This window comes from Ictalurus furcatus, chromosome 4 (genome assembly GCF_023375685.1).
Source record: "Ictalurus furcatus strain D&B chromosome 4, Billie_1.0, whole genome shotgun sequence".
NCBI classification, from domain to species: domain Eukaryota; kingdom Metazoa; phylum Chordata; class Actinopteri; order Siluriformes; family Ictaluridae; genus Ictalurus; species Ictalurus furcatus.
In genome coordinates, this window is record NC_071258.1 from 9530428 (window position 1) to 9552507 (window position 22080).

General features: G+C 39.9%; 1 protein-coding gene across 1 annotated transcript in view; it reads right to left on the reverse strand.

Moving 5' to 3' along the window:
- Positions 1-22080, reverse strand: part of zgc:173742 (DNA topoisomerase I, mitochondrial) — a 59287-nt gene that overhangs the window by 34606 nt on the left and 2601 nt on the right. The window contains exons 3-6 of the mRNA XM_053622842.1: positions 20332-20404; positions 6988-7040; positions 5961-6071; positions 2435-2522 (exon numbers count right to left, since the gene is read on the reverse strand). Of these exons, the coding sequence (XP_053478817.1) occupies positions 2435-2522; positions 5961-6071; positions 6988-7040; positions 20332-20404 (325 nt within the window). The remainder of the gene's footprint in view (positions 1-2434; positions 2523-5960; positions 6072-6987; positions 7041-20331; positions 20405-22080) is intronic.

Consider the following 22080-nt stretch of genomic DNA (forward strand, 5'->3'; position numbering starts at 1 on the left):
ATTGAGAAGGCAAAAAGTGAGGCTTTAAATAATTTAATTAAGTAAATAAGAAAATATGGAAAATATGCCTCAACAGCTATAGGAAAGAGAAAAAAACCCCCCACATAACTGTTTTCCACCTTTGGATATGTGACCTCTATTTATGGGTTGATTTTTATTCATTCAAGAGCCAATAGGTCAGATTATGGAGATTAATTAAATCAGATTTAATTAAAAATTCAATTTAATCAAAGCTTCTATAAATGATCAATATAGGTTTGGAAGGTTTCCATTCGGAACACAAACACAGGAAGGAACCTCAAACAAAATGGCAAAAATGTGCAGTAACTGTATAAGGAAAAGGATGCTAAAATATCACATGCATTTTTTTTTATGCTGACACCTGACAGCTTGATTGACACGACTTGATGAATAAAGATCGAATGTAGGTACTGAAGTGCTACATCTTTAAGAATACAGGGTGCATGGATTTTTTGTACCAAAGCTTCATCAGGAGATGCAGGAATGCCATCCACAGATTTCCATCTGAATGATTTTATGCAAAATATATGTTTGCTGATGAAGTGATGTAAGGAAACGGCAGTTATCTGTAATACATGACAGACATCTGTACAACTTTGAATACTGAATTATTTGCCAACTATAATGGAAAGGAGAAATCATTTGCATTTAGGGTCACAAGATGCATTTCTCATACAACAAACCAAAAGGAAAAAGAAGACAGAAGCAGAGTGATACAGCTGGACTGAGGAGGAGACGAGAACAGTTCATTTCCCCCGCCTCAGACAGGAAGCAGGAAACGTGCTCCTTCTGCACTGTTCTGGTGCTTCAAACCAGTACCACACACGCTAGTGTTTTTGTTATTTAATATACTTCCAGTACATGTACTCGCTTCGAATTTACTTTGTACATATAAATATGAACAAAAATGTATGTATACATGAACATAACAAATATTTGAAATACAAAACTGATAGGAAGAAGGATTCAGATACTATATTGAAAAACAAAAGGGGAAAAGCTACAGAGCCATAGCAAAAACCTTCATCACTGCAAGTACAATGGCTTCCATAATATTAGGGCTGCAACGAACAATTATTTTCATAATCGATTAATCTGTAGATCATTTCTTCGATTACTCGATTAGTTGGATTAACAGGGCGGCTGTGGCTCAGGTGGTAGAGCGGGTTGTCCACTAATCGTAGGGTTGGCGGTTCGGTTCCCGGCCCACATGACTCCACATGCCGAACTGTCCTTGGGCAAGACAGTGAACCCCAAGTTGCTCCCGATGGCAAGTTAGTGCCTTGCATGGCAGCTCTGCTACCATTGATGTGTGTGTGAATGGGTGAATGAAACACAGTTTAAAGTGCTTTGGATAAAAGCGCTATATAAGTGCAGACCATTTACCAAGGTTAAATTTTCTGTATTTTTTCAGAAAAAACGGTGTTCTGCCCACTGTTATCCTGCAAACACTGTGCAAATTATGCAAAAGGTAGTCAATGTAATAGTGGACTATGCTATACACACACAACAACATTGTCCACAAGCGTTAAAGCAGAAGTTAAATCGCTTACTGTCCTGAATAGCTAATTCAGGACAGTACTAAATAAACAACAACATGGGATTTTTATGATCCCTTTTATGATCCTTATTTTGTTAACAGTATTAAGATTTAGCATATTCTGCAAGGGGTATGCAAACCTTTGGGCACAACTGTATCTTCGTTTATGCTTATAAATACGTACTTTTTGTTTATGTTTATAAGTACAAAGTCATGCACTGGAAGCATATTAAATAACAAAATCAAAAGTGTCTGAATACTCCCTCCCCCCCTCGCTGCGCGCATCACATGTGAAGTGCCATTCTGCTATTTATAATCCTTCGCTAATCATCCACTTGTCTGAATCATTTTTGAATGTGTTCAAACTAAAGCCTGCAAGGACAGATGAAGAGAGTGTGCTGGCAGGTGCTGGTATATGACCCTACTTCAGCACAGGAAATCATAGATTTGTATTAGTCTTTTCAAAGAGTCAAGGTCAATGCAGGTCTTTATTAAAGTCAAGCTGTGGGGGGAGCATTTCTTTTTTTTTTTCCTTTTTTTTTTGTTAAATAGACTATACATTGTGCTCCAGCTTCAATCAAATGCTTAATGACCGTTTAATTTGTTCATCAAATTGGCCCTTCCTGTAAAACGGTCGGCAGAATATCCGTCAACCGAGTCATTTGGAAAAGAACTGGACAAAACCCTTGCACAAATCAATTCTAGACACTCATTAGCAGACGGACTAAATCACTTACGCACTGTGGGGGCTCCATGGCAAGAGACTCGAGACGGTATAATCTTTATGGATTGTTTTTTTAAGACCATTACCAGCAGCTCAGTATTTCGAGGCTATGTCTCTATGTCTAGTTCACTGCTATCCTGTTGAAGTACCTTATTTTTTGCTTCGGACTTTCTCTTCTTTTTCTCCAGACCCGAGGTTCCCTCTGCCTCCTGCGGGGATTTTTTTTTCTTTTTAGGCCTGCAAGACAGTAAGAAAGGCAACTCATTTAACACAACACAATACAATATAGAGATAATATAAAGTCAAAGTACATTCAAGTGTGGACAAATCCTACATTCTTTAGCTAGTCTATTGAGCAAATGGAAGAACCAGTGTACTTGCCCTGTCCTATGTTTTGGTTGCGCACTGACTAGGCTATAAAGTGCTAGCTAACATAACTGAATGACACAGTAAGTTAAACGCATTAACACCATTAATACAGACTTAACAAACAAATAAACAAACAAATTCAATTCCTAAAGAGAGGACTTGGGAGCTCTGTGTAGACGCATCATCGTCAAGCAAGTCATTGCCGAAGGTTTTCGCTATCTGCTGTGGTGTTCTCTTTTCGCATCGCATATGAAAGATATTACTCAAGCCTGTCTGGTGCCTTGACTTTCTCTGGATAGGTTAAACCATGAGATCACGTTGTTCCAGCAGTTGATTTATATGACAGCTTTGCGCTGCACTTTATTTTTGCGTGGTTTCATCACATAACTGCTCCTGATTCTGAAAAGACTGTTTGTCATCCGCACATGCCAAATAATACACGTTAATAAAAGATTTTTTTAAAATCGCTCCACCGTCATCCAGATGGCACCTTGGCTGACAGGGGTTCAGTAGTGCACGTTACAGATACAGCTAGGCTTGTTATAGTGTCACAGTTAGTCACAGCGCATAATCAGACAGTTACCTAACCGCTGACATTTTCAAAATAAATAAAATGCATAAAATGCATTTCTGTCTATTTTCCGTTTATTCAGCACACCGCTTCTCCTCGCAGAGATTGATCTTCTCGTATGCATTTATCACAATTACTACAAACTTTATCCAGCAACCTTACTCAAATATATGTCTGGAAATGTTGTTAATAAGAACAAACAGTGGACTGATCTTTTGTGAGATTATATGTATATTATATACACACATAAAATATATATGTGTATATATATATATATATATATATATATATATATATATATATATATATATATATATATATATATAAACAAATGTATATATACACATACACTCATGTGTTCATAAATATACATATACACACACACACACACACACATATACATAAACACACATACACAAACACACACAGGATGTGAAAAGAGATTCTCCTACAATGTTTCGTAATAAGTATTCCCTTTCATTTTCACCAGCAGCTTGTGTTTTCAAGCGGCCGATTATTACGGTCATATTTTTGCAACTACGTTATTGTTTTGCATGAAGCAGGGTCCCCCCCTTGCTGTTTATTGAACCTACTTGTCCTCTGGGCTATGAATAAAAAACTAATCACCCGGGCACAAAATATGTTTGTCCCAAGTGCCACCTATTTGTCCACTCCTGCCATTACACGACCACAAGAAGCCCAGAAGAGTGTTACACGAGACGTTCAGTACTTGATTTCTGAGCCCAGCTCTCTGTAATCATCCACCTACTAATGAGGTTATTCTCAGCTGACAACTCGCAATTTGACGAGAATAGAACGACACTTTTTCTAAACAATGCGCTTTTCAGTACGTCAGCGAGTAAACGTCAACCAGAACACAAAGCGCTGCTACAATCCGATGTCAGGCTGAGTGACTTTTCTAAACAAGGCACAACAACTGTATTTCTAAGCAGATTCACTGCACCGGATGACTGCTTGCTCATGCTCACGCATTCAGATGCAACCCAGTGGAAACCAGCAGGTTAAGTGAGACCTCCTGTGTACCGAACAGGCTGATTGAACTCTGCGACACTGTCGCTACATGAGCCCCAGGAGGTAAACAGGATTAACTGCAGACTAGCGGAATGCAGAACATTAACTTCTGATGCAGAAAAACTAAATAAAACAAGCAAAGCTAGCTCTCAACCATACTGTTGGGAAGAAATGCTTAGTAAATATCCACTGTAGAGGTGGACAATATGGCGATAATGTCAAGACACTTGATATTGACGGAATACATAATATTGGTTTGTAATTTTTTTAAAATTTAAAAATCAAATCAAAATAAAAAGAGAGGGAAAATGGTTAGTTAAAAATATTTTATAGGGTTGAGGTCATAAATATACACACGCCTTGCAGAATCTGCAAATTGATAATAATTAAAAAAAAATAAGAGGCATCATAAATAAATTGCATTTAGTATTTTATTTAGTCCTGCCCTGAATAAACTATTTCACATAACAGACATTCACATATAGCTCATAAGACACTGTAACAACCGAATTTACACAAATGAATCAGTTCAAAAGTTTACACACACTTGATTCTTAATACCGTGTGTCGTTACCTGGATGATCAACGACTGTGTTTAAGTTTTGTGATAGTTGTTCATGAGTCTCTTGTTTGTCCTGAACAGCTAAACTGTCCACTGTTCTTCAGAAAGTCATGCACATTCTTTGCTTTTCCAGCATCTTCTGCATATCTGACTCCTTTCCAGCAGCGGCTATATGATGTTGAGATCTATCTTTCCACACTGAGGGCAACTGAGGGACTCGTACACGACTATTACAAAAGGTGCAAACGTTCACTGATGCTCAAGAAAGCAACACGATACATTAAGAGCCAGCGGGATGTAAACTTTTGAACGGTGTAATCTGTTATTTTGTCTTTGGGAAGACAAAATGTTGCTTCTGTTGCTTATGTTGCTTTGAACAAAATAATACAAGTATGTATATATTTAGGAAAATAGAACAAACAAAATTTGTTTTAAAAAAAACAAAAAAAACAATCTCAGACCAGTACCAACAGTAACAACAATAACAACTGCATGAGCGGGATCAAGTCTTGAGAATATCTCTAGTTGAGAACACCTATAAACTCGAGTGATGCAGCTGAGGTTGAGGAACAGTCAGTGTTTTTAGTAGGGGTCATTTTTCATTTAAAAGACTTTGGGTTTAAGCCATGTTTAAATCCAAACACAGATACACAGAGCATTAAACAGATACAGGCATTGCGTTAAATCCCTAATATCTTGACTTGTTCATAAATTAGGCAGATTTCTTTAGGTCCTATTTAAGTTTGCCAAATTGTAGCTCGAATAAAGTTCTGTGTTAAATTCAAAACTTCAGATTCACTCATTTTCATTTGGAATGGCTGTTAGAAGCCGTTTTAACACAAGGGGAAAATTTTGCACGTCCAAAATACTTATTTTCCTCATTTTTAAGCATGGTGCCAAGGGAGGAACATGCAAAGTATGAATTTCACAGTGAACCTGCTTCTGTGCATGTGACAAATAACTTGGGAATAGATCACTCTGATGTTAAATCTGTCCTACTCATACAATTAAAATGGTAATGTACGAGCAAGGTTTTATTTTTGTCATGGTATACACTTCGTTGTTCCATGATTTTTAAACAGCTACTGTCATGCTGTGTGCGTCAGGCTCGTTTTAGATATTCAAAGGATTTATCACTTACAAAGAAGGTGCGCTGGAGCTGGAAGGACCTTCGACTGACTCCAGCTTTCTTTTCCTTTTTTTCCCTTTCTTTTCTGGCATAAAGTCACCATCGCTTGCCTCCTGTTTAAGTCTGCCAAAAAGAGAGACAGACAAAAAGGAGTGCTGAAAGATTAAGCAGAAAATGCTCATTAGGGGTTCATTACGTTTGGAAAAATCTAGAAGACAACCAATCACTGTCTAATGGGAAGAACATAATGAGCACAATTAGACAATATTGCTTAATTGGCACTGATAATTATGTAATTACAGCAATTAAATGCTAGAATAGTCATAGGATCGCAAGCTGTTATTGCCATGTAGCATGGTTTGATGAAAGGGGGAGGTGACTGAATCAAATAAATGAATTATATTTACCATAACAGTGACCTGTGCTACTTTATTCCGGATCTCCTTCTACTGAGAACTACTCAGTGTGCCTCATCATCTTAATACTTGACCTCATCCCTGAAAAATCGGCCTCCCTCTACTAATTACCAGCAGGGTCTGAGTTACGCAAAGTCTGCTCTGATTGTGTCATTCTGTGATTAAAGAAACATTCCATCACTGTCACGGCAGACAGCCAGTGCGCGAAAGTGCAACTTCTTTCTGTGATGCATGTCACCACCCACAACCCTCACCTCCTAAAAATAGAGTATTATCATGTATAGTTATTTCTTCCACGCTGCAGAACGGTGAAGAAATTAATTTCCTGAAAGACAGTTAATGTATCTGGGGGGAAGAAAGAAAGAAAAAAGTATGGAGACTGTCCACAACCATGGACGTCTAAATCACCAGAATTAATTTGCATCAAGCTCAAGGGCAGAAAGCGTGACTGCATTTTAATCAGGAACGGATTCTAAGCGCGCATGCTGTGGCTTAGGCCTGGAGCAAGACGCGACTAGTTCAGTACAAACAAAAATGAGTGTGTTGGTTGGGGGAGATAAAATGAAATGCCACTCATACACAACAAAAAAATATGAACAGCGAGTTAAAAAAAAATCCATTACCTTTTATCATCAGCTATTTCAAAGTCTGTACGCTCCTTTTTAGGACTCTTGACCTGAAATGGATCGAAGGGAAGGACAGACAATTTAAAATAACATGCAACAAGCAAAAACGATCAGCGATACGATGAGAAAATTAAAATGCTTGGAAAAAAACAAGCTGGGAGAACATTCTTCTAAAACAATACACGTCTTTCAAAGCTTTAGTTCTGTTTAATAGAGGAAAATCAACAGACGGTTACGCACTCGCTCACACTTAACAAAGCCAATCCACCTACATGCATGTTTTTGTGAGGTAGGAGGACACCGGAGAACCCAGAGTAAGCCCACATGGACAACATCTGAATAGACAGGAACCTGAATCAAACCTGCAACCCTGGAGCTGTGAGGTGGCAAAGCTGGTGGCTACAACAGTTGAATTTAAGCTGTACTGTAGCCTAATTTGAATGTAAATGGCCTCTATGTTTAAGCTTTGGAGCTACAAATAAAATGTAAAAACAGCTGCAAGTAACATGTTTCAGTCTCGAGGTCAAAACTTTACACACAGATTAGGGACAGATTTATTTCCGCTTTTTCAGCTACGTCAGAATTCCAGCTGATCAAAAGTTTACATATAATATCTTTGTATAAACAGCCTGGAAGATTCCAGAAATTGATGTAATGGCATTTGAAGCTTCTGAACGGCCAATTAGGAGTTAACTGGGAGTGCACCTATGGCGGTAAAAGGGCTTACTTTTAGAGTCAGTGCCTTTTTGCCCTTGATACCATGGGAAACTCAACCAAAACCTCAGGAGACAAAAAATTGTGGACATCCACAAATTATTATCATTTCCATTACATGAGAGTAGATGTTAACTTCATGCTGATTTTAGGCCGGCGAACTTGACTCTCGCCAAGATAAGCACCAACTAAGACATAGCTTCACAGTAAACTAATGTGATCCATGTGTGTCTCCACCCATTTACGCTTCATTCCATATATCCTTCTGTCTGGTGTTGATGGCTGAAGTGTAATGCTGGCTCCAGGGATCAGCTTATTTGCCTCCCTAGCGGATCAGCACACACAATGGCTGCGATGCTGGCTCCGGGGATAAACCATAGTCTCCCCAGCACATCAGCATGACAACTGACTGGATTGAGCTAAGTAGGGTACATCTCTGGGGTCTTCAAGTGGGCACCTTCCATCCTCGGTGTTTCGTCGACTAACCCACGACACCTCAAGAGGGCTCGACGGTGATTCTAGCGTCCCAGCTTCACCCCATCCGTCCCCCACTCAACTCAGCCCAGCTTACTTACTTGTACCTCAGCCTTTCTTTCTTACTACTGTGCTTGAGCTCCTCAGCCAAAATCTTTCTGTCTCAACCACAGCCAGTTGCTGCTCCTCTCTGCTGCTTCAGATAAGTTCTTCACTGTGCGACGCAACTCTTGGCCACTGAATCCGACATCTCTAAGAAACCGGGTTGTAGAGTGTGCCACAAATCCTCGACATCCCACTTCCACTGGGTAAACCCAGACTCTCCATCCTTGCTGTTCCGCTTCAGTGGCTACAGTGAGGGAAAAAAGTATTTGATCCCCTGCTGATTTTGTACATTTGCCCACTGACAAAGAAATGATCAGGCTATAATTTTAATGGTAGATTTATTTGAACAGTGAGAGACAGAATAACAACAAGAAAATCCAGAAAAACACATGTCAAAAATGTTATAAATTGATTTGCATTTTAATGAGGGAAATAAGTATTTGACCCCCTCTCAATCAGAAAGATTTCTGGCTCCCAGGTGTCTTTTATACAGGTAAAGAGCTGAGATTAGGAGCACACTCTTAAAGGGAGTGCTCCTAATCTCAGCTTGTTACCTGTATAAAAGACACCTGTCCACAGAAGCAATCAATCAATCAGATTCCAAACTCTCCACCATGGCCAAGACCAAAGAGCTCTCCAAGGATGTCAGGGACAAGATTGTAGACCTACACAAGTCTGGAATGGGCTACAAGACCATTGCCAAGCAGCTTGGTGAGAAGGTGACAACAGTTGGTGCGATTATTCGCAAATGGAAGAAAACACGAAACAACTGTCAATCTCCCTCAGCCTGGGGCTCCATGCAAGATCTCACCTCGTGGAGTTGCAATGATCATGAGAACAGTGAGGAATCAGCCCAGAACTACATGGGAGGATCTTGTCAATGATCTCAAGGCAGCTGGGACCATAGTCACCAAGAAAACAATTGGTAACACACTACGCCGTGAAGGACTGAAATCCTGCAGCGCCCGCAAGGTCCCCCTGCTCCAGAAAGCACATATACATGCCCGTCTGAAGTTTGCCAATGAACATCTGAATGATTCAGAGGACAACTGTGTGAAAGTGTTGTGGTCAGATGAGACCAAAATGGAGCTCTTTGGCATCAACTCAACTCGCCGTGTTTGGAGGAGGAGGAATGCTGCCTATGACCCCAAGAACACCATCCCCACCTTCAAACATGGAGGTGGAAACATTATGCTTTGGGGGTGTTTTTCTGCTAAGGGGACAGGACAACTTCACCGCATCAAAGGGACGATGGACGGGGCCATGTACCGTCAAATCTTGGGTGAGAACCTCCTTCCCTCAGCCAGGGCATTGAAAATGGGTCGTGGATGGGTATTCCAGCATGACAATGACCCAAAACACACGGCCAAGGCAACAAAGGAGTGGCTCAAGAAGAAGCACATTAAGGTCCTGGAGTGGCCCAGCCAGTCTCCAGACCTTAATCCCATAGAAAATCTGTGGAGGGAGCTGAAGGTTCGAGTTGCCAAACGTCAGCCTCGAAACCTTAATGACTTGGAGAAGATCTGCAAAGAGGAGTGGGACAAAATCCCTCCTGAGATGTGTGCAAACCTGGTGGCCAACTACAAGAAACGTCTGACCTCTGTGATTGCCAACAAGGGTTTTGCCACCAAGTACTAAGTCATGTTTTGCATAGGGGTCAAATACATATTTCTCTCATTAAAATGCAAATCAATTGATAACATTTTTGACATGCGTTTTTCTGGATTTTTTTTGTTGTTATTCTGTCTCTCACTGTTCAAATAAATCTACCATTAAAATTATAGAATGATCATTTCTTTGTCAGTGGGCAAACGTACAAAATCGGCAGGGGATCAAATACTTTTTTCCCCTCACTGTAGTTGAGCATACCGCAGTTTCTTCCTCTCATATGCCTCATCTACCGCATCCTCCCATGGCACTGTTAACTCTACCAGGTGAACAAGGCGTGCTGACCCAGACCACAAGACAATATCTGGTAGAAGGTTTGTGGTGGCACTCTCAGGTGGAAAAATAAGCCGTTGATCTACATCTGCCAGCATTTTCCAGTCTCTAGCAGCTTCCAGTTGTCCTGGGCGAGGATTGGTTTTAACACCTTTTCTTGGTGGTTGCTCTCCTGAGCGGAGGAATATTGTCTTTTGTGTGTAATGTTTTGATGGAACAGGCGGCAACTTATTGGTCATGTTACACTTGTGTTCCAATGCTAAGGCCAAATATCGCAGCACCTGGTCAGGGTGCCAAGTAAACCGTCCTTGGCTAAGAACCACCTTGCATCCTGTCAAAATGTGCCTTAATGTTGCAGGTGATGGACACAAAGGACATGGGGGATCCTCTCCTACCCAAAGGTTTAGGTTCTGTGGTGATGGGAGAACATCATATGTTAACCTTATAAGGAAACTGATCCTGCTCTGTTCCACTGATCATAGGTCTTGCCAGCCAATCTTGCGTTGTTCCACACTCTCCCATCTCATCCACTCTCCCTGCTTGGCCTGGGAAATGGCGTTTATACACCTCATCCTCTCCTCCTGCTTTTGCACCTTGTTGACTACAAGCTTCCTCCGTTGCGCTGGGGCTGCCTTTCTTCACTTTCTTCCAGTTTTCAACGCAGGTACTGCCTCCCTTACGCATTTGTCGCGTGACTCTACTAATGTCATTTCCAGTCAGACCTTGGCACACTTAAACTCCTCGGTTAGAGCGGAGACAGGTAGCTGCAGTATTCCTTTACCATAAAGTCCCACTCTGCTGAGGCAGCGTGGGACTCCCAACCATTTCATGATGTATGAACTAATTAAAGCTTCCAGCTTCTCTACTGTTGTCAAAGAAACCTTGTACACAGTCAGTGGCCACAGCAACCTTGGCAGTAGGCCAAACTGAAAGCACCAAAGTTTGAATTTTCCTTGTAAAGCGCTGCTGTCTATGCTCTTGAACCCTTCCACAGCTTGTTGTCTAACTTCTCCCACACGAACTGTGCCCTTTAGATCTCAGTCGTACCATCTCCCAAGGCTCTTCACTGGCTTCTCAGACACTGTTGGTATTGCCTCACCATTAATGAAGAACGTTTTATCTACTACTTTACCTTTAATTATAGAGATGCTCCTTGATATAGTGGGCTTAAATTGCATTCGTGCCCATTCAATTTTATTGGTTAATTTGCCCAATAACCGATTAGTGCAGGCTACCGTTGTAGTCATGGTTGTCATGTCATCCATGTATGCTCGAATTGGTGGTAGTCGTATTCCAGAAGCCAAGCACTCTCCTCCCACTACCCATTTTGATGCCCTAATAATTACTTCCATTGCCATGGTAAAAGCCAGTGGAGAAATGGTGCATCCTGCCATTATTCCAACTTCTAGGCATTGCCATGTAGTGCTGAATTCTGAAGTTGAAAAACTAAATTGCAAATCTCCAAAGTAGGCTTTCAGTAGATTTGTTATTGTCATTGGTACACTGAAAAAAAATCAAATGCTGCCCGAAGAAGTTCATGTGGCACTGAACCATATGCATTAGCCAAATCCAGGAATGTCACATGAAGCTCCTTCCTCTCCTTTTTAGCTGATTGAATTTGTTGCCAGATCACATCGATGTGTTCTAAGTATCCTGGGAAACCTGGAATGCCCGCTTTTTGTATTGAAGTGTCAATAAAGCAGTTCTCTAATAGGTAAGTTATTTCTCTGGGCAATAATGCTGAGGAAAATCTTGCCTTCTACATTTAATAGGGAGATAGGGTGAAACTGACTGATGCTGCTAGAATCTTTTTCTTTGGGTATAAAGACTCCACCTGCTCCGCGCCATGCTCTTGGTACAACCTGTTTTTTCCATGCTACTTTCATCAGATTCCACAAGATTCATAGAACTCCCGAAGCACTCATGTACACTCTGTACAGAACTCCATTAGGCCCTGGAGATGATGAAGCCCTTGCTTTTTTCACAGCTTGCTCTACTTCTTTCCACTTAGGTACACAGTCCTCCATTTGGTATTCTGGTGGATTGATAGGTGGAATCTCTGAAGGAATTGACATAGGCTCCTGCCTCTTTGAATCTGTATGCGTTTCCTCCAAATATCTCTCCAGCTCAAACTTAGATGCCTTTAGTGTGCCATTCTTCTCACTGGTGAATAACTTCTTTACAAAGTCAAGCATTACAAAGCATTTAAAAAGCCAGACTGAAGTTTGCAAGTGATCACCAAGACGAAGACTGAGCATTTTGGAGGACGGTTCTCTGGTCTGATGAAACAAAAACTGAACTGGCTCTTAACTCAAAACACCATCATCCCAACTCTGAAGCATGGGGTGGCAGCATCATGTTATGGAGGTGTTTTGCTGAAACGGATCACAAAATAGATGGCATCACGAAGAACTATTATCCAAAAATACTGAAATAAAACCTCAAGACATCAGACCTGATATGTTACATCGAGGTTGCAAATCATGGTAACAAAATGGTTTAAAGACCACTAGAGTGGCCATCACAAATCCCTGACCTGAACCGCACAGAACATTTGTGGACTACACTGAAAAAGCATGTCCGTGCAAGAAACATAACCTGACAGCAGTTCTGTCAGGAGGAACGGGCAAAAATACCAGCAGCATATTATGAGAAGCTTGTGGAAAGCTTCAAGAAGATTCTAGTTAAGTGATTAAAAGCCAAATACTATCAAAGTCTATGTAAACTTTCAGCCCACTGAAAATCTGATACAGTAAATAAATGCTGAAAAAATATTATCTACATATTATTTTTGAAATGACCTCTTATCGAAAAAAAATAGATCCCCCAACTGATCTAACACAGGAAATGTATGGTAATGTGGAGTGAAAAATCAAGATTGAATGTCTTTAGTGTTGATGTATGTAAGCTTTGGGCTTCAACTGTAACCCCAGTCTGTGCAAAAATCCACTATAAACAAAACTATTCAGGATTTCTGTTCACGCGAAGTGCACTGGTTTACAGTATACACAGTGAGGGTGTTAACACGTGACATGTTTTCCTCTAGCATTTTATATGTAATATTAAGGGGGAAACGGCAGAATTTGGTCACAGTGGAATGCATTAAAAATAAGTTTTTCAGAGAAGCACAGGCTGACAACAAGCACTTTTTAATCTATAAGGTCACAAGTCAGGAGACAAAAGTGAATAACAAAACATGGAAGGGGGGGGATTTTGGGGGAAGCAAAAAAAATCTTCAAAAGTCTTGTTTGTGAGCAAATATAAGGAGATTTATGAACATAAGAGTCTCCAAAGTTTGGTCCTGAGCTTGGGTTACTGTCTATATGGAGTTTCTGTACCTGGGTTTCCTCTATGGTCTCCAGTTTCCTTCCACCTCCCAAACACATTTTGTTCGTGAACTAGCTATACTAAATTGCTCCTAGGTGTGAATGTGTGCACGCATGGTGCCCTGAAACGGACAAACATCTCATCCTTGAATCCAGTGTTCCCGGAATAGGCTCTGGATCCACTGCAACCCCGACTAGGATTGTGCAGTTACTGCAGATGCACAAAAAGACTTAATGATATGTTCCAATGGAGCAATGTGACTAAAAAGAACAACTTGGCTAGTTTGGGGATATTGACTTGTATTACGAGAGAAGGAAAATGATTTCTTCCAAATGTAGTCAGGGACAGAAAGCGACGGGGTAGCAGTGCTTGCAATGACTTTAATTTTACAGAAATGGAAGGATGCACACCTTTGCCCACTGGATTGAAGACTGACTTTTTTAAATTAGAAAAAAATAAAATTAAATTAAATCAGGGGCCCTACCAAGACCTTTCATAAATTGCGAGACGCTTTTTGGACTATATAACTAGGGATATTAAGTTTCCTGCTGCTCTTTAATCAAGTAATAACTGACTACATGTTTATTCTTTCTTACTCCTGCTTGCTTTTGGTTTCATTTTTCTTTCTTTTTTGTAAAGCTAAATTTTTTTTCCTATGAAAATTGGACACAACTTTATCAATGTCCACTGTAATGTTTAAGCATGCAAAAACCAAATAAAAAACAGCAATTTAAAGCATCTCTACAAGTAGGAAATATATTTGTGTGTGTAGTTTATAATCACTGAAATGTGCTACGTGCAACTGTAAATATAAAATGGAAGGGTCATAAGATGAACAACAAAAAAAAAGGATATTTTTATATCAGTCAGCGTACAGAACTCTTTCCATGGCTTGTGCACAATGTGATAGATCAAACTGAGATTACTGGCTGCAGGCTTTGTCAGCTTCACTGCTCCAAAAACACCTGAGCAACCATATGGAGGGCTTGATTATTAGCTCATGAGCTGGATCAAGTGTGTTTGGAGGAGCGAAAACTTAAAACTCTTGAGGGCAGTGCTCCTTCAAGATGGCAGACTGCTCTACTTTCTATCTATACATCGCTCTCGCGCTCTCTCTCTCTCTCTCTCTCTCTCTCTCTCATATTCATATATATATATATATATATATATATATATATATATATATATATATATATATATATATATATATATATATATATATAATTAATGGAGTGCACTCCATTAATATTGGCACCCTTGGTAAATATGAGCGCAAAGAAGGCTGTGAAATATTGTTGAACCTTTTTTTAAAAAAAATATATACATCACAAAAATACTCTGTTCTCATGGATATCAAACAATGAACAGCAATTATTGGCACCCCTATGAATTCACATGAAAAAAATATATTTGAAATATATTCCCATTGATATTTGACATTTTTTAGTACACCTGGGTGACTAGGAACAGGAAATTCTTCAACCATGACTTCCTGTTTCACAGGGGTATAAGTATGAGGTAATACATGGGTCAAATTCCCTTAGTCATTCATAACAATGGGTTAGACCAAGGAATGTGATGTGATGTGCAGCAAAAGGTTGTTCAGCTTCACAAAATGGGAAGTGGCTATAAGAATATAGCACAAGCATTGAAAATGCCCACTTCCACCATCAAGGCAGTAATTAAGAAGTTCCAGTCAATGTTGTGAATCAACCCGGAAGATGATACACACACACACACCGGCCACTGTATTGGGAACATCATAATAATGGGTGGAACCCCCCTTTGCTCTCAGAACAGCCTCAATTCTTTGTAGCACAGATTTTGGAAACATTCCTTTGAGATTCTGGTCCATGTTGAAATGACTGCATCACATATTTGATCCTAGAGACCACTAAAGTTCACTGAACTCATTATACTGAAACAGTTTGACTTTTGCTTTGTAACATGGTGCTTCATCATGCTGGACATAGTCATTAAAGATGGGCAAATTGTGGCCATAAAGGGATGATCAGCAACAATACTCAGATAGGCAGTAGCATTGTAACAATGCTATATTGGTATTAACGGGCTAAATGTGTACCAGGAAAACATTCCCCACACCATTATACCACCACTCTGAACTATTCACACAAGGTATCTTGGGTCCATGGATTCGTGCTGTTACTGCCAAATTCTAACTCTACCATCTATGTGGTGCAGCAAAAAATTTTCAGACCAGGCCAAGTTTTTTTTCCCGATTTTCATCTGTCCAGTTTTGGTGAGCCTGTGTCCACTGTAGCCTCAGATTCCTGTTACTGGCTGAGCAAGGGAACCCAATGTGGTCTTCCCCGATTTCAACCCACTGGCATCAAGTTTCCATGTGCTGTACTTTGTGAGATTTTCTGTTCACCACGGTTTCACCATTCTCCTCTAATCTCTCTCCAAAACAAGGTGTTTCCTCATGCAGAACTGCTACTCACTGACTGTACCGTGTTGTCCACACAATTCTGGGTCAACTGTACATTTACATTCATTCATTTAGCAGACACTTTTATCTAAAGCAACTTACAAATGAGGAAATACAAGCAAAGCAATATATCAAGCAGAAAACAATACAAGTAGCGCTACTATACAAGATCCATTAATTGAGTTCCAGAAGAAGCAAAGTGCGCAGAGTAGAGGTGTAAGTGCAATTTTTTTATTTATTTTTTTATGAGTTGGTTAGGTGTTCACGGAAGAGGTGGGTCTTTAGCTGTTTTTTGAAGATGGTGAGAGATTCTGCGGTCCGGATTGAGGTTGGAAGTTCATTCCACCACTGAGGAACAGTTAGTTTGAGGGTTCTTGAAAGGGACCTTGAGCCATGCTGAGTAGGTACTACTGTGTCGGTCGCTAATCGATCGCAGATTGCGTGAGGGAACGTAAGCCTTCAGGAGAGAGTTGAGGTAGGAGGGTGCTGTTCCAGACAAGGTCTTGTAGGTGAGCATCAAGGCCTTGAATTTGATGCGGGCGGCTACAGGAAGCCAGTGGAGGGAGATGAAGAGGGGTGTGACATGGGTTTTCTTGGGCTGGTTGAAGACGAGGTGTGCTGCTGCGTTCTGAATCATCTGAAGGGTTTAATGGAGCTGTAGAGACGCTGTGCGTGAAAGTCCCAAGAGATCAGCAACCAGCGCCCCTGCTGGTGTGACTCAAGCAGGTTATTTTCCATTTCCCATGTTCATTACACCTTACACAATAAAAATATAAGTGGTATTTTACCTAAATGCTGCCCGGGTGTACAAGTGTTCCTAATTAAATGGCCAGTAACTGTATGCTTCTAATAATGTGCGTTCTTAAATTTTGTGCTCCTTTTCTCTCTTTCTTTCTGAGATAATGAGAGCATTCTTTGGAAAAGTTGTTCTGCTTATAACTATAATTTGCAATACAAGGAAAACAATTAAGAGCGATAATTTATTATAACAGCTCCTATTATTATTTATAGATGATTGACAGCTCTAGATCTATGATGCAAGAAACTTCCCTAGCTGTAGGCAGTTTAGTTAATGATGGCAGTAAATCAGTGTCACTTGGATGACAAATGTGTATATTATATTCAAAAGTGATTTAGGTCCAACATATTGTATGAAAGTTTGTATAAATCTTTTCTTGGCAGGCTACTCTAATATCTGAAATAAATAAATAAATACATACATACATACATAAATAAATAAAGTATTGTCATACAGCCAGGGGCAAAGTGGCCATCGGAAACTTCCCACAATTTTCCTGGTGGGTCATTCCATTTTCCTCTCATGCATGCGTTCGCACACCCCATGCAGCAGGCCACCACTAGGACAATACCACTCAGAGTCTTATGACTAGATTTTCCATGTGTGTAGATGAGCGCAAGATAGATAGCTGAGAATGTCCAAAGTAAAGTTTCAAAAAAGTGAAAGGGAAATGTTGGCTTGCATGAAATGACTAGCTAGTGCTGGTTAAAGCGGTTACCTTTCCAAAAATGGGAGCACCAGTGCTACTTGATGAAATAATGATGCATTCGACTAGAGGTCGTAACTTGTCATTTCCGACCCCTGACTAGGAAAAACCAAAGAAAACGCTTCTCAATTAGGAATTCATACACTGGAACTCTGCTTGACTCCGAGTTCCAGAAGTGACATCAACTCAACATGGCTGCTCACAGCAGGAACAGTAAACAAAGTTACACTTCTCATCTTTAAAGGAGTTATACTGTATATCCCAGTGATTGCTTTAGACCAGGAGTGTCCAATCTGATCAGGAAAGGGCCAGTGTGGGTGCAGGTTTTCATTTTCAGGTTTTATTTGACTTACTGCTGTGTTAAACATCATTCTTCACCCACGGCAGGAAGCCTAAAGCAGATTCCATTAGATTTGTTCTGATGCTACCACTATGTTTTACACCTGAAAGATTGTCCATCAAAACAGCAACAACAACGTGTTCCCATTTTCTAATTTCCAACAAAACCTACAGCATATAGAGTTATTCGGACAGGATAGGGCTATTTGGACAGTTTTATATGGAGAAGTGGGGGCAATGTAATAATTACCAGAGCTTCTCTGTGATTTTAATCCTGTGTGAACTGGTCATATCAGTTATTTTTCCTGCGCCAGTGAAGATTACAGCGTCTTTTACCTCCTATAAAACTGTAAAAATAACCCCAGGGTAAAGTAATCCTGTGTGAATGTGCACACTGTATGTTTTTTTTTTAGGTAGTCGATTCGTTCTCAACATTTAGTCCAGTCGCCAAACGCCACTATGACATAAGGAGATTTAATCGCAAACTTATGGAAAAATCTCCTCTCCAAACTGAATGATTATGTACCGTTTGTTCAAACAGCGTTTGATAACGTCGTTCTCCTCAAACTGAAACTAAACGAAGCTTCAGCTCTCGTCCAGTTGCGGCTTTTCTTTCGTTTCATCAGTCATGTTGTATTTTCAAACACTGAGGTGCAGCACCATGTTACGTATGATGCATGGGGCTGCTGTGATGGGCCGTCAGCACATAAACGACAAAGACACGCCCATCCCAGCGATTTCTACAGAAATCTTATCCCATAAAATTGGCGATAAATATCACAGAGAGATCTGGAGAGATACGTCCTGAAAATGAATCCCGTCCAAATCGGGGTTAATAAAGAGAAAATCTAAAAACCACTAGTTTTACTTATGTAGAAAATTCCCATGCAAACTGCTATCCATCTGGTACAGTTTGTATTTCTTCTTTTTCTTTTAAAGTGCACCTATTATGGATTTTCAAATATTACCTTTCATGTAGTGTGTTATAGAGCTGTTTGTGAATGTAAAAACGTCTGCAAAGTTTCAAAAATCAAAGCGCATGACAAACAGAGTTATTGACTCCCAAAAGAAGGAACCGATTCTGAACAGCTGAAACGAGTCATTAGTAATTCCAGACTTTACTTCCTGAACTAAACTACGTAGGTTTGTAACAAAAAGCCCCGCCTCTGGTCTTCATCAGCTGTTCACTGACTGGGACATCTGACCAATCAGAGCAGAATATGCTCTCTGAAAGGAGGAGTTTAGAATGAAATCACTGAATGAATCATTTGTGAGTTAAAGGTAATGCTGCAGTTTAAATTATGAGCACATTAAAGTGGTTTTTGACCTTGGATGCATCCAAATCTATAGTACATATATAGTACGCTAAAACAAAATTAGGCACGTTTCAAAACCATAATAGGTGTGCTTTAAAAGATGGCATCTATAATGTAAATATGTGCTTCTGTGGATGTCATGCAGATCTCATTGCAAAATGCATGCACAGTTTTTTTTTATTATTTAATCTTTTTTTACATGTTTCTTGCTGAACAATGGACGCATACAGTTTATCAGTTAACCGAGAGATTGTCTGGATGTTTACTAATACTGATACGGCTGACGAGCACGTGCACAAGTTTCAAACTAACAGCTAGCTCTGGAAATACTGAAAGAATTGTAGAGCTCAAATAACCTGAAACTGTTCCTCTTGCTTCACTGACTGAGGTGTTAAAGAATATGCTTTGCCCCCTGCAGGACGCCTAATGCCCCTTCCATTAGATTTGTTCTGACACCACCTGTTTTCTAGTGCTTTACAGCGGAAAGATTGTCAATTATATTCACACTCCTCAAATATCAAAACTTTCACATTTATCAACCAAACCTAGACGAAACCTGAAATCTAAAAACCCCAGGGTTTCCTCAGTAACCTTATATCAACTGAAGCCCGAGTCTTAACTCAGCAGGGGCCAGCTTAAATCAAGCATGAAAAAGTGGGGCGAGCAAAGAAAACCAAACCCTGCTGCACAGATAAGACGCTGGATGGTACATTAATCTAACTTGAAAGGACAGCTTACAAGTAGACCACTGAGAGACAGCTGACTCGGACTCATTAAGCAGAAACCCAACGCTGGAGCGCGCAGACTGCGTCACTGCCATCACGCGGCCACGTTGTTTGCCAAACAGCGTCGTGTTCCAATGTCAAAAAATAACCAGCTGGCAGGACACAACTACATAAGGACTGCTGCATAATGGCAAAGCTGCATTGCTTTTACTGACAGCTCTTTAATTGCCTGTATAGATCAAGGCCACACTATCTGTGTTTAACTAATTACATTCCTGTATAGTGGTCTGTAAGCGTTTGGGACTTGAACACCAAAGAAACAAGCCTAATGTGGATCTATTCATTAAACATGGATTCCTCTTACAAGCTGTATGAAAAACATTTAATTGAGCTGGGTAACTCAGGGTAAACCTCCCAGAGGTCAGAGCTGTGACTGGAACAGGTACCTTGTGCTGCTTTGTGCCCTCCTGTCTCTGCTGGGCCTTCTCACTGGTTTCGGCCTTCACCTTCTTGAATTCGCTACAATGCAGATAAAGAGAGAAACACACAACTTTGGATATAAAAAAGATGAGAGGGGAAAAAAAAAGCAGAGGTGATACGATGCACTGTATTTTCTCTTTCAGTGGCATGTGTGACAAAACGACAACATGCCATCTGAGCTCAACACGAAATGCTGGCGTTAATGACAGTTACACGAAACGCTGGCATTAATGACTGTGTCGATTCTTCTCCCTTTCTGATTAATTAATTACAAACGGATTTCTCTGCCTCCACTTTTTTCCCCCATCCATATAATGTCTCGGATATTGTGCTAAATTAATTTATTCATAAAAAGACGGAGTACGATGCAGCGTTTAATGAATGCAATCTCCCGCCCACTCGCTTCACACTCAGTTAGATTAACGGTTGCTCGTGCAAATCGTTTATTTGGGAGAGCAATCTGTCTCTGTCTTTGGCTGTGACACGGAAGGCGTTTCCCACCGCAAAACATCCTGCTGTCTATGCTCAAGTTCAGCTGTTGCATGTGAGGCTATTAACTCCATGTTATGTTCAGTTGAATAACAAATATTACACCATCAGTACAAAGTGCATGGTACTGACAGAGGCTGAGTGGAAAAATGATTCTAAAAATGTATAATGTCACAGTCAGACAAGTCTGTCAGAGAAAATGAAACATTAAACATCAAACCGCTAACAATTAAACGGTTAGAGGTTGAGAAGACATTTTTTGTTTTAAATGTATTTTTGGGGTTTTTTTTTAATTCCCCACACAATAATGCATAACCAATCTGGTTCAGTTGTGAATCATCTAGAGATGACATCTGTAACCAAAGTCTGAGCTTCTCTGGCTATTGTGTAGGAGTGCATGTGCATTTGTTTCAATGTTCCTTGCTATAGGAATGATATGCATATTGGAGGTCGACAGATAGTGGCTTTTACCGATATCGATAACCAAGTACCTGCCGATAACTGATTAATCAACCGACAGTTCTTAAAAAATATACTGAATGAAAATATAACACTCAAAGTAAACTATTGCTGAATTTTATTACAAAAATATATACAGTACTGACTGCACCATGAACATGTACTCTACTTTATTTTAATGAAAGACATATATAAATATTTAATATTTATAATAAATATTAAAGTAAATGAAAGATATGCATTCAAACTGAAACACAAAGTAACACTCCAAATAACAACTAGAAATAGAGACATCCAAAATTAATAAACACTTCAAATAACACAAACTTTGACAATGATAGTTTTTATTTCGCCTCTAGAGGCTGCTTTCGTACTGTATAATGGCAGCCATCCCTTCTCAGCCGCTCCGCAACAGGGAAAACTATCGATGTGGATTTTGCCGATAACCGACAGTCCCAGCAATCGGTAATCGGTGCTAATAAAACTGATCAATCGGTCAACCTCTAATCCACATAGTCCATTAATTAGTTACAGTGCCCTCCTCTAATATTGGCACCATTGGTAAGTATAAGCAAAGAAGGCTGTGAATTATTGTCTTTACTGTTTAACCTTTTGATCTTTTGTTCAAATAATTCACAAAAATATCAAATGGATATCAGACAATTGCAAACAAAACACAGGTTTCACAAAAAAAATATCTTTGTTAAATATGTGTGCAATAATTGTTGGCACCCCTATGAATTCATGTGAGAAAAATATATTTGAAG